Below are 13,775 nucleotides of genomic sequence, written 5' to 3'. Positions count from 1 at the left end.
AATAAATAATCCATAAGAAAATGAGGTTAAAATCCTGGCAGTAATCCTTTCAGTAAAACAATCAGGAGTCTCCTCTGATCACTCGTTATGGTCTTGTAGCCAGAGTGGAGATGGCCTCCTGACAGGCACAGTCAGCCAACTCAAATCCAGGCTCGGGTCCCCACCTGCCGGTTCATTTGGGTCTGCGGGGTGCTGCACCGAGCATCGCTCTGTCTAAGAAGAGGAGCCACCCCTTCATCCCACCTGGAGTGCCTGCCACAAGCTCCTCCACACGACTGCCTTCCTGCACTCTTTCACACAGGCCCCTACAGATCCTGCCTTCTTACCATCTTCCACTTTATCCTCCATGTCTCAGACGTCTTTCTTGTTCTTCTCTTGTTTCTTGCACTGGCACCTCGTTTATCCATCTGTGGGACAATTACGACTTGCGGGATGTCAATGAGACATTAGGATTTCTATTATAGTATAGTAGGCAGGATTAGATAGATAGATAGATAGATAGATAGATAGATAGATAGATAGATAGATAGATAGATAGATAGATAAATAGATAGATAGATGGTGTTGATCAAAATATATATATTAAAAATTAAAATATATATTATATTAAAAATATATATATATTAACAAGAAAGGCATTGTATAAGATAGATAGATAGATAGATGGTGTAGATCAAAATATATATATTAAAAATTAAAATATATATTATATTAAAAATATATATTAAATATATATATATATATATTAACAAGAAAGGCATTGTATAGAATAGATAGATAAATAGATAGATAGATAGATAGATAGATAGATAGATAGATAGATGGTGTCGATCAAAATATATATATTAAAAATTAAAATATATATTATATTAAAAATATATATTAAATATATATATATATTAACAAGAAAGGCATTGTATAGAATAGATAGATAGATAGATCAAAATATATATATTAAAAATTAAAATATATATTATATTAAAATATATATATTAAAAAAATATATATATTAACAAGAAAGGCATTGTATAGGATAGATAGATAGATAGATAGATAGATAGATAGATAGATAGATAGATAGATAGATAGATAGATGGTGTAGTAGGCAAGATTAAAAATATATATACATTAACAAGAAAGGCATTGTATAGGATAGATAGATAGATAGATAGATAGATAGATAGATAGATAGATAGATAGATAGATAGATAGATAGATAGATGGTTTAGTAGGCAAGATTAAAAATATATATACATTAACAAGAAAGGCATTGTATAGGATAGATAGATAGATAGATAGATAGATAGATAGATAGATAGATAGATAGATAGATAGATAGATGGTGTAGTAGGCAAGATTAAAAATATATATATATTAACAAGAAAGGCATTGTATAGGATAGATAGATAGATAGATAGATAGATAGATAGATAGATAGATAGATAGATAGATAGATAGATAGATGGTGTAGTAGGCAAGATTAAAAATATATATATATTAACAAGAAAGGCATTGTATAGGATAGATAGATAGATAGATAGATAGATAGATAGATAGATAGATAGATAGATAGATAGATAGATAGATAGATAGATAGATAGATAGATAGATAGATAGATAGATAGATAGATACTGCATTGATCCCGAAGGAAATTTAAGTACCAGTAGCTAAGGATTATATCAAACATTCAAACATTTACGTTCACACTATTTGCAGTAAATAACATTAAGTGCGTAATCAGGGCTTGTAATCTCACAGTCCAATACAGGTAATGTAGATGGCGCATACAATAATGCCAGTGCAAAGGGAATTGTGCAAATAACATCACTAGAAAAGTGACAGGTGACACATAATAAAGTGACATACTATTAAAGAAAAAGTAAAATAAAGTGACATAGCCTATGTTGATAGGATAATATGTTTAAAGTGACACATTATGACAAAAAGGTTATACACTAGTGAACAAGTAGTGAGATTTCAGGTGCAGTGCACAGCTAAAATAGCTTATGAGCAGACAAGGAGCATAAGGCCCTGAACTCCACTCCAATCCCCACGGCCCCCGTCCCCCCCCGGCCCCATTGGGTGGAGTTAAAGAGTCTAATGGTGCTGGAGACAAAAGATCTTTTATATCTGTTCTTATTGCAGTTCCATGATAGCAACTTACTACTAAACAATTAGTGCTTCATTATGGTGGTGTACAGTGGGTGATGTTCATTGTCCAAAATAGATAGCAGCTTCCCTAGTGTCCTCCTCTCTGCCACTGTCACCAGAGAGTCCATTTCCATGCCAACCACAGGTCCTGCTCACCTAATCTGCTTCTCAATACAATCAGCAGCTCTCCTCTTCAAGCAAAGAGCACACCTCAGCCTAGACGAGAGCACTGGCAGCCACCGACTGACAGAACATCTGCAGGAGTTTCTTACATACGTATGTTAAAGGGGCCAAGCCTCCTCAGGAAACAGCACCGACTTTGCCCCTTCCTGAACAGAGTCTTTGTGTTCTCTGACCAGTCCAGCCTGTCATCCGACTGCACTCCAAGGTATTTATAGGTCTTGACCTGCTCCACATCAACCCCTTCAATGGAGACAGGTCTCAGTGGTGGTCTAGGCCTACAGCAGTCTATGGCCATCTTCTTGGTTTTGGAGATGCTCAATGGCAGTTAGTTTGACCAACACCATGCTACAAAGTCATTCACCAAACCCCTGTACTGCTCTTCCTGCTGTCCACCCCTGACTTATCCCACAATGGCAGTGTCACCTGAGAACTTCTGCATAAGGCAAGTCTCAGAATTGTAGTCTGATGTGTACTGGGTGAAGAGGAAAGGAGAAAGAACAGTCCCCTGAGTGGTTACAGTCTGTGAGGTGCAGTTTACCAGCCTGACAAACTGAGGTCTGCCAGTGAGGTGTAATCTGCTTCACCAGAGGCTTTAATTCTTCTTGATCTGTGTAGTTTGTCCTGTGATGTCTCCAAAATAATTACTACAGCATCCTCCAAGGACATGCAGATCCTATAATGAACCCTGACTGTTGGTCATCTTGTTTCTTATATGGGGAAAGGATGGAACTTCAGGGAAGGTCTGGAAGTGACGGCAGTGGGCTTCTTCTCCACTCCAAAGCTAGTAACTTAATCCCTCGTTCGACCTCTTGAGCAAAGCCCCCAACATGCCCCCAATAAGCCGTATGTGTGACACTCTACAGCGGAGTGCATTCATAAAAGTCTTCAGACCCCCTCACTCTCTGCACCCTTTTTAGTGTTGTTGATTTAATTTGAAATGGATGAATTTGCCATTTGTGCTCATCAATCTACACTCCATAACCCATCATGACAGAGTGATTTACAAAATGGTTTAAAAATCAAAAACTGAAATCTCATCTTTGCTTCAGTATGCAGACTCTTTGTTGTTGCACTCCAAACTGGTGCCTCCTGTTTGCTTTAATTCTTCTTGAGATGATTCTAGAACTTGATTGAAGTCCACCTGTGGATTTGGAAGCACATAATTGGCCTTCCTTTAATCTTTCACCTTCTGTAATGAATAAATGCCCAAGACACCCATCAGGACATTTCCACTGAACTCTGAGAGCGCAGGCTGGCAGATTAAGGGACAGCCACATAGAGAGGTATTTTAGTGGCCACTGGACTTTACAGCAAAGATGGCTGAGCAGCTCTACTGTCTACTCGGTTACTAAAATACGTGAAGTGCCTTGGAATGGGTTAATTATGGAAGCATAAGGTGGGTGGGCTGTATGCTTTAGAGTAACACTTTCCCCAGAATCCTTCTGGTTCTAAAAAGGATTTCCAGGCTCCATTACTCAACTTGATTTTTCAGCAATCTGTTCTTTCCTTCCAGCTAATTCCTGAGATCTCCTCACTGTCCTGGTTTACCACCATCGTGCCTTTGGTGCTTGTACTAACGATCACTGCTGTCAAAGATGCTACAGATGACTATGTGAGTATCACAACAATATTTATGTGCCACCTTTGAGCATTTCATGGGGTATGTGAGGAGAAATCCACACGAAAGTAAATGGCAATTTGGTTTTCGTACCTGAAAGCCACCAGTCACAGGGCTTAGTCAGCTTAGGTATATTTGAAGCTTCAGTGTGAAGCAAACTGACAAACCTGTAAAAATGTGAAAGAAAAACCAATGCCTGCTTTATTTATGTTGGTATTTTAGATATGCTATATACAGTGTGTGAGTGTGTACGTATATTTATTGTGGCAGTTCAGCCCCCGAACACAAACAGACAGACACCAGATGTCCAAAAATCACACACGTTTAATAACCTTCTTTCTTCTTTACAGCACCATGCAATGCATAAATCGGCCACAATTACTCAGTCCCTTCTTTCTTTTTTCTTTCCCCAATTCTTCTGCCGCCCTCACTCCTCCACTCGTTAGCTCCATCCTCTTCCTCCCAACTCCGGCTCGACTAATGGAATAAGGCAGCCCCCTTTATAATGCCATGGATATGCTCCAGGTGCTTTGTGACGATCGTCCGGCAGCATTTCCGGGTGTGACGGAAGTGCTGCTGTCCAAGGCTCTATAATCATCTGAGTGCTCCCAGTGGTGCCCACAGGCCTCAACAAGGTTGAGCTTCTAAGCTCTGATCCTGTGGCCCCCATGTGGACCAGGGTGGCTGCCCTCTTGTGGCCCGGGGGAGGTATTGTCTTTGTCCTGGACCTTCCAGGCATCCTGGCTGGGCAGGATCTCCAGCCATCCGCCACAATATATATATGTATATATATATATGTATATGTGTGTGTGTGTGTGTGTGTATATATATTGTGACACCAGTAGGGGTTGTGCTAGCCGCCCAACCCGACACAGACAGATGCAGGAGACACACTTATAAAAGACAATGCCTTTTATTTTTCTTCACCTCGTGGGAAACGCCTTCCCTGTTTCCCACAGGCACAACACAGTCCCACTAACACTAAGCACAAGCACCACACAATACCTTTCCTTTCTTTACGTTCTCCTCCACTTTTTCTCGGTAAGCTTCATCTCCCTCCTCCTGACTCTGGATCACTGAGTAGTGACCACTGGCTCCTTATATACGTTACCTGGAAGTGCTTCAGGTGCTTGATGACCTACTTCCGGCAGCACTTCCAGGTGTAATGAAAGAATCGCCCATACGGACTAAGTTGCAGCTGTAGCACCCACTGGCAGTGCCCATGGATTCCAACAGAGCTGCATCAAACTCCATCTCCCATAAAGCCCTGCAGGAGTCCTAGGCACCACTGCAACCCAGGGGGGCTGCCATCAAGTGCGCCAGGGGAGGTAACGCTCTAGTCATGTTTGCTCCCCCTGTCCTTCCAGCTTGGAGGTGTCTCAGCCAGGCAAGGATGCTGGGTGTCCACGACAATATATATATATATGTGTGTGCGTGTGTGTGTGTATACAGTATATATGTATGTATATATGGTGAGCACAAGGGACCACCAGACACCAAAGAGGCCCAAACCACAGACACAGTAAAGCACCACGTGTTAAATGATTAAAATAAAGTTTTAATACTTCCAAAACTCCTCTTTCCAATCTGACCCTGCGCTCTGACTAACAAAGGGCATACGAAAAGACAATTTCCTCTTAGGGATTAATAAACTATGTCAAATCAATAATTAACATGTTCAGAGGCTCACCCAGCCCTAGCCAGGCCCTTAAGAACAACTGCTGGCTCCAATAAGAGAAGGATCCAAAAAAATATCAAAAGCCCCACAAAGAGGAGGATAACCGTACACCTCCAGCCTGTGCAAACAAAGGGTAATTGGAATATTTTTTTAATCAAGGATTTATTTACAAAAATTAGAAAATTACAAGAAAATGCTCAATGAGCAAAAGGAGGCGAGAAGGAGTTGCTTAAAAGGAAATCATAAAGCACATAAGTCCCATTACAAAATACAAAAATCAGTATCCTTAATTGGAAGCAAGAAAAAAACTAAAAACAGTTAATCCACACAGAAAGATGCATTTATGAAACGCCACAGAAAACAAATGATCTCCTGCTCCTGAGCCTTCTCCACTCACTTATACAGCCAATGGGAGGGTTCAGGAGTGGTGACATCAGGGTGGCCCCACCTCCTGGTGACTCCATCCACAAAGTACATTGAAGAGAAGCACATTTAAACAGGTGAAACAAAATTAAAGAATTACAAATTAAATCAATAGAAATAATGTAAAGACATGAAAAAGCAATAACTCAAAATTAACAAAAACAACAATACATTAAATATACATAACTTTGAACTAATACATAACAATCACAGTAGGGGCAGCTGAAAGACACTTTGACCCTGTGACCTCATGACTTTTAAACAGCCATCTTTGATCTCAGATGTGGCCTCAGGATTGTCTTCTTCATAATTCTCAGGTTCAGATCCCTTCATCGTTTTAGTGTTTGTTGAGCTTAGAAAAGAACACTAAGTCACCAGTAATGAGGATATGTCATTGCGAGAAAATGGACAAGAAACCATACTTGCTAGAAAAAGTCCAATTGGGATGCAGGATTTTTTTTTAAACAAATGTTGAGTTGCTCCCTAGGCGTCTTTCAACATCTGCAGTAAGATGCTGCAGATGTTCTATCAAACAGTTGTAGCGAGCGCCCTCTTCTACGCGGTAGTGTGCTGGGGAGGCAGCATAAAGAAGAGGGACGCCTCACACCTGGACAAACTGGTGAGGAAAGCAGGCTCTATTGTAGGCACGGAGGTGGACTGTTTGACATCCGTGGCAGAGCAACGGGCGCTGAGCAGACTCCTGTCAATCATGGAGAATGCACTGCATCCACTGAACAGGATCATCTCCAGACAGAGGAGCAGCTTCAGTGACAGACTGGTGTCACCGTCCTGCTCCACTGACAGACTGAGGAGATCGTTCCTCCCCCACACTATGCGACTCTTCAGTTCCACCAGGGGGGGTAAACGTTAACATTATGAAAAGTTATTGTCTGTTATACCTGCATTGTTATCAATCTTTAATTTAATATTGTTTTTATCAGTATGCTGCTGCTGGAGTAGGTGAATTTCTCCTTGGGATTAATAAAGTATCTATCTATCTATCTATCTATCTATCTATCTATCTATCTATCTATCTATCTATCTATCTATCTATCTATCTATCTATCTATCTATCTATCTATCTATCTATCTATCTATCTATCTATCTATCTATCTATCTACAGTGGTGTGAAAAACTATTTGCCCCCTTCCTGATTTCTTATTCTTTTGCATGTTTGTCACACAAAATATTTCTGATCATCAAACACATTTAACCATTAGTCAAATATAACACAAGTAAACACAAAATGCAGTTTGTAAATGGTGGTTTTTATTATTTAGGGAGAAAAAAAATCCAAACCTACATGGCCCTGTGTGAAAAGTAATTGCCCCCTGAACCTAATAACTGGTTGGGCCACCCTTAGCAGCAATAACTGCAATCAAGCGTTTGCGATAACTTGCAATGAGTCTTTTACAGCGCTCTGGAGGAATTTTGGCCCACTCATCTTTGCAAAATTGTTGTAATTCAGCTTTATTTGAGGGTTTTCTAGCATGAACCGCCTTTTTAAGGTCATGCCATAGCATCTCAATTGGATTCAGGTCAGGACTTTGACTAGGCCACTCCAAAGTCTTCATTTTGTTTTTCTTCAGCCATTCAGAGGTGGATTTGCTGGTGTGTTTTGGGTCATTGTCCTGTTGCAGCACCCAAGATCGCTTCAGCTTGAGTTGACGAACAGATGGCCGGACATTCTCCTTCAGGATTTTTTGGTAGACAGTAGAATTCATGGTTCCATCTATCACAGCAAGCCTTCCAGGTCCTTAAGCAGCAAAACAACCCCAGACCATCACACTACCACCACCATATTTTACTGTTGGTATGATGTTCTTTTTCTGAAATGCTGTGTTCCTTTTACGCCAGATGTAACGGGACATTTGCCTTCCAAAAAGTTCAACTTTTGTCTCATCAGTCCACAAGGTATTTTCCCAAAAGTCTTGGCAATCATTGAGATGTTTCTTAGCAAAATTGAGACGAGCCCTAATGTTCTTTTTGCTTAACAGTGGTTTGCGTCTTGGAAATCTGCCATGCAGGCCGTTTTTGCCCAGTCTCTTTCTTATGGTGGAGTCGTGAACACTGACCTTAATTGAGGCAAGTGAGGCCTGCAGTTCTTTAGACGTTGTCCTGGGGTCTTTTGTGACCTCTCGGATGAGTCGTCTCTGCGCTCTTGGGGTAATTTTGGTCGGCCGGCCACTCCTGGGAAGGTTCACCACTGTTCCATGTTTTTGCCATTTGTGGATAATGGCTCTCACTGTGGTTCGCTGGAGTCCCAAAGCTTTAGAAATGGCTTTATAACCTTTACCAGACTGATAGATCTCAATTACTTCTGTTCTCATTTGTTCCTGAATTTCTTTGGATCTTGGCATGATGTCTAGCTTTTGAGGTGCTTTTGGTCTACTTCTCTGTGTCAGGCAGCTCCTATTTAAGTGATTTCTTGATTGAAACACGTGTGGCAGTAATCAGGCCTGGGGGTGGCTACGGAAATTGAACTCAGGTGTGATACACCACAGTTAGGTTATTTTTTAACAAGGGGACAATTACTTTTTCACACAGGGCCATGTAGGTTTGAATTTTTTGTTTCTCCCTAAATAATAAAAACCATCATTTAAAAACTGCATTTTGTGTTTACTTGTGTTATATTTGACTAATGGTTAAATGTGTTTGATGATCAGAAACATTTTGTGTGACAAACAATCAGGAAGGGGGCAAATAGTTTTTCACACCACTGTATCTATCTATCTATCTATCTATCTATCTATCTATCTATCTATCTATCTATCTATCTATCTATCTATCTATCTATCTATCTATCTATCTATCTATCTATCTATCTATCTATCTATCTAATCATCCCTCCCCATTGCATGTTCAAGCCCGTTTTGGCCAGTTTATTGCAGGCTTCAGTGGCGCCTATGTAATGAATATGAATATATGCACACACACTTTTGACATGTAGTAATTTGCTTTTTTGAATTATGTTCTAGTTTCGCCACAAAAGTGACAACCAAGTCAACAACAGACATTCTCAGGTACTCATCGATGGCAAGTAAGTGAACTGAAATATCTGTCTTTTGCATTGTTCTCCAGATTATTAAACAGACAGCTCTCATAATATGTGTTTCCTGAGACCTGAGATTTATGCATCTGAATGTTATGCCAAGGGTATCTTTTTAAATGATTTGAGTGCTAATGTTAATTGTGTCTGCAGTGGGTTGGCACCCTGCCCAGGATTGGTTCCTGCCTTGTGCCCTGTGTTGGCTGGGATTGGCTCCAGCAGACCCCCGTGACCCTGTGTTTGGATTCAGCGGGTTGGAAAATGGATGGATGGATGTTAATTGTGTCCAGGATTTTGTTCTTGCATTGTACTTGGAGCTGCCAGGTTAGCCTTTGAACTCCAGTACCTTGCAAAGCAATTTTTCTTAAATTTGTTTTTTCTCACGACCCAGTCTTGCCCCTCTTAGTGCCTTTGAGACCCAGAATTGCTGGCGACAGTATTACTGGGGTAGAAGTTGGGGGGGGGGGGGGGGGGCGGTTCCCCCTTGGTGATTTGGCACCAATAGTCATAGTGGAGCAATGCTGCTTGCTTTAAATGCCTGCAGCGACCCATCATGGGACTGTTCACAAACTGTATGGTGAGTCACGCCTCTGCACAACCCAAAGGCAGGCAACCTGTGATCCATAATGGGTTGTGACCTATAGTTTAAGAACTTGTGCTTTAGAGGATTAGGCAGGTTCAGTATAGATGCATTATTAAAAAATAAAAACAAAAGTTTAAAATGCATTTCTGGTCCATATGCTGCTGTTATATCAGTACAGTATCTGATGAGACAACTCAGCGTCAGCACTCTCATACCAACAGAGACTTGTCATATCAGAGGGAGGACCCACAAATTCCCAGAATCGCTAAAACAATAGAAAAAAAAGCTATTATAAAACTTACAGCAATTCAGTTTTAGTTAATTTCAAAATACTTACCTTGCGACGCAATCCATTTGTCCCAGTGCTTCTCTTAACATTTCCTGTATTCCTCTTTTGCCACCGTATCTAGAGTCTCCTGTATTTCTTCCACGATAGCAAATCTTCTTCCCTTCACTCTCAATTTGAATTTTGGGAGCAAAAAGAAGCCAAAGAGAGTGAGATCTGGCAAGTACAGGGGGTATGAAGAAACAACCACTTTGTTTTTTGTCAAAAAGTCTTTGACTGACAGCGTGGTGTGTGCAGGAGTGTCGTCACGGTGCAAATTCCAGTTCTGCGTGCGTCGCTGCTCTAAACGTCTTTTTTCTTTTTTGTTTCCTAATGCTTTTCTGGAGACACCTCAGCAGCTCCATGTCATTTCACTAATTAACAGTCCACTAACTCTTTATGAACAAGTTTGTCAAAGTTAAAAAGCGTGATCATCGTTGTCTCTTGAAAAATCTGTCAGATTGCCAAAGTCACCTGCTTGATTGTAGAATATGTGCCAGAAAGATAAACTTGATCAGGTTAGCACAATGCCACTCGGCGGACTGATTGACTGGACTGTAGGCATACGATACCTAACTACATCCTGATCCCATGCTATGGACCACCTCTGGGAATGTTTGTGTCCATCCCGAACCATAATTCTATCTCGAGTCCTCCATCCTTCAGCCTGTACTTGAACGGATGGAAAGCTCACCTGTGTGGACAATGAATCAGGAATGCATTTGGAATTTGTTTAAAAAATACAGTATGCTTCATTCTGAAAAGAATATTCAAAAACATTATACCAGTATCCCAAAATGGTCAAAATTTTTAATTACATTGGAATGTAGTGTAAGATAGGAACCAGCCTGAATAGCATGCCAGTCTGTTACAGGTCACACTCAGCCATACTGGGCCAATTTAGAGAAATCAACTAAAGGCCGTGTCACATGATGTGACTTTTCCAATGATTTTTCAGTCATGGGCCTGCATTTACATAATCTTAGCAAATCAGAGACTTCAGTGAAAGCAGTCGTGTAATGTGAAATGCCAATGATTTTCAGCCATAGCCTTCATTTATATAATCTCAGTGATTCAGAGGCAGTTGTGTAATGTTACATGTCCATCAACTCAGTCCAACTAGTCCACGACTCATTCTGGAAAAATCAAACCCATTTTGTCTTTACACGTAAGGGTGGGCTCCATATACATGAGTAATGACAACCACTGAATGCTCACCTGGAAGTATAATTCATATAACGTGGTGACGAGGAATAAAGAACCGTGGGTGTTTTGGACCCTCACAGACAGAAGAGGAGCTCGTCTGTCTGATGTCTCATGTTTTATGTACCATGATAGAATGAACAAATGTGAGCGTCAGTAGGCTTTGCCCAAACTATTCTATAATTCTTTACTGCTCTAATGCTGATCTTTCTGATCATAAAATAAGTCATTACGATAGCAATTTGAAAGAAGAATTCATAATTAATTGCAGAATTACGGTATTTGAGAGTTCCTCTACAGTGCCTCTTGCACGATTTTTGCTCTCATAACAGGCTTAAGTTTCGAGTTTGGTATTTTTCTGTCCAGCCGTTTTAGCTCTAGACCATCCTAAAGAAACTGTGACGCACAGACACACACCCAGCATTGAGATATCAATGTTTTCGGCATCAGGGCACCCTAAAACATTGAGATCCGTCGAAAACCTAAGATCGAAATTTTTGACGAATCTAAAACTTTTGCTCCTCCTGCATGAACGATAAGTTATGATGATAGGGTGGGGGAGGGCACAAAGCAATAAAGGAGGACGACACTGCGGCTGAAATGGCTGTACCCGTTAAAATTTTGTACATCGCCAGGTCCCCCAGGCAGCACGCTATTGGCTGTCAGAGAAAGGGGTGAGCACAACTGTGCTGGAAGGTACTGACTCAGTTTCTAAATTTCACATACTCAGTAATTTTTTTTCTGTAAGGTATATGATAACAGTCCGGTAACAAGAACAGCAACTGCAGTCAGCAACTCTGACATAACCAACGACTACAAGTCACCTAATGCGACATCAGCGTAACAAGACAAGCATTTTTTAGGGCAACGAGCTGTTAAAGAGTTCAACAAATTAAAATGGAAAATTTGTTTTACACGTGAATACGTACAGCATGTTCGTCATGTCGGAATTGTTGTTTGGAAGACAGGCTGAGTGAGCCGTGAACTTCCTTGAGCTGACTTGATACACCATTTATAGTGCAGCAACAGCAAGACTGAATGAGGAGTCTGTGCTGATTGGATCAGCCCTGCTGGAGGAGGTCAGAAATGGGGCAGGGCTTATCAAGCTAGCCAATCAAAGGACAGAACAGATGTCCTGCTCCAATACAGTGCCTCCAGGAGTACAAAAAGTATAAATGTAAGGAAACTGATGATAACCAATGAGTGGGAGCTTACAGACTGAGAGTCCAGAATGGACAGAATGGAATCAGCCATTGCAGGGTCAAATGTCAGTGCAGTTAGTGTCCACCATTATCACCAAGCACACAGTGTTGCTTCTCTCCTGAATTTCTGGGTTAACATTCTGTGTAACGCTTGGTTGATTTTTGAATGTCTTCCATTCAAGCCTATTTCTTTTTTATGTCATTTCATTGCAGATTACAAAATGAAAAATGGATGAACGTACGCGTCGGAGACATCATCAAGTTGGAGAACAATCAGTTTGTTGCTGTAAGTACTGGTAAAATGCAACCCTCTGTGAGGCTGCAGGGCCGCTCTGCATGAAGTATCCGTAATAATTCTGAGTTTCATTTGGCAGAAGGCACCCGAACAGAGTCTTGAATGGATGGAAATATTTAGCATGGAAAAGTCCATGGGGGAGCTGGAGCTGTTCTATTTCAACCTGTACCCATAAGATTGCCACCTGGAATCACTTCTGGGCCAGACAGAACCTCACACCCTCACAGGGTAACCTGCCTCCTCCTCAACAGTTCCCCATAGCGGCACCCAAGGACTCCAACAGGGCTGCCCCACCAGAACTACAACTCCCATGCAGCCCTGTGGGTATTCCAAATGCGAGACATGCCAGGGGATGCTGCCACCAAGTGGCCCCGGAAGGCAGTCTCCTTCTGTCCTTCCACTAAGATGGCTTCCCAGCCAAGAAAGGTACCATCAACCAACTCAGCTGGAGTGCCCATCCATCTACATTCTCCTTCAGTAGCAGATCTTATAAAAATTATTTTTCTACATTGTTTAATCTATGCTGGGCTGTAGTCATCAAGGAGCTCAATCCAATGCTACAAACATATCATTTTTTTAATGAAAATGGTAATTTTGACACCTGCAAGTCATTTTTGATTCTCCACAGCCACACATAGAGATGCCATGCTAAAATCAGCCTTTCTTGATGTTTTGAATCTTGTAGAATCAGAATCCGTACATAATTTGATAACAATTTTTTGACTCCATAACCAAAGCAGTAACAAAACTAAAACTGCGTCAGCTTTACCTTGATTTCCAAAGTGCAAGACCCACATCAAACAAACACGTGGCAGATGAAAGGCTGTCACAATCGCCCTCACGTTCGGGTGACATTGAAACTCGAGTAATGTCTGAACTTGGCCACACCAAACCGTACTTTCTTTTAAAAGTCTCATAATCTCTTGACACAAATTCCCCAGTCCATGAGCAAAAAATACACATAAACATGTCAAAATAAATGTTTGATAAATGTAAAGTGATTACATTAAAATGATGGAATATTAAACTCACCCCAGAATTCCCCCGATCCTGAAATAAATGC

The 13,775-nt window shown here is 41.0% G+C and overlaps 1 protein-coding gene across 4 annotated transcripts in view; it reads left to right on the top strand.

Annotated features, from left to right (window-relative positions):
• The window catches only part of atp8b4 (ATPase phospholipid transporting 8B4), a 258,238-nt gene that overhangs the window by 162,296 nt on the left and 82,167 nt on the right, over window positions 1-13,775 (top strand). For all 4 annotated transcript variants that reach the window (XM_051920877.1, XM_051920878.1, XM_028822519.2 and 1 more), the window contains 3 exons: window positions 3,849-3,947; window positions 9,034-9,095; window positions 12,631-12,703. In XM_051920877.1, the coding sequence (XP_051776837.1) occupies window positions 3,849-3,947; window positions 9,034-9,095; window positions 12,631-12,703 (234 nt within the window). The remainder of the gene's footprint in view (window positions 1-3,848; window positions 3,948-9,033; window positions 9,096-12,630; window positions 12,704-13,775) is intronic.

The sequence above is a fragment of the Erpetoichthys calabaricus genome, chromosome 17 (assembly GCF_900747795.2).
Source record: "Erpetoichthys calabaricus chromosome 17, fErpCal1.3, whole genome shotgun sequence".
NCBI lineage: Eukaryota > Metazoa > Chordata > Cladistia > Polypteriformes > Polypteridae > Erpetoichthys > Erpetoichthys calabaricus.
The sequence above is the reverse complement of the archived record's forward strand: the minus strand, read 5'-3'. Positions and strand labels throughout refer to the sequence as shown.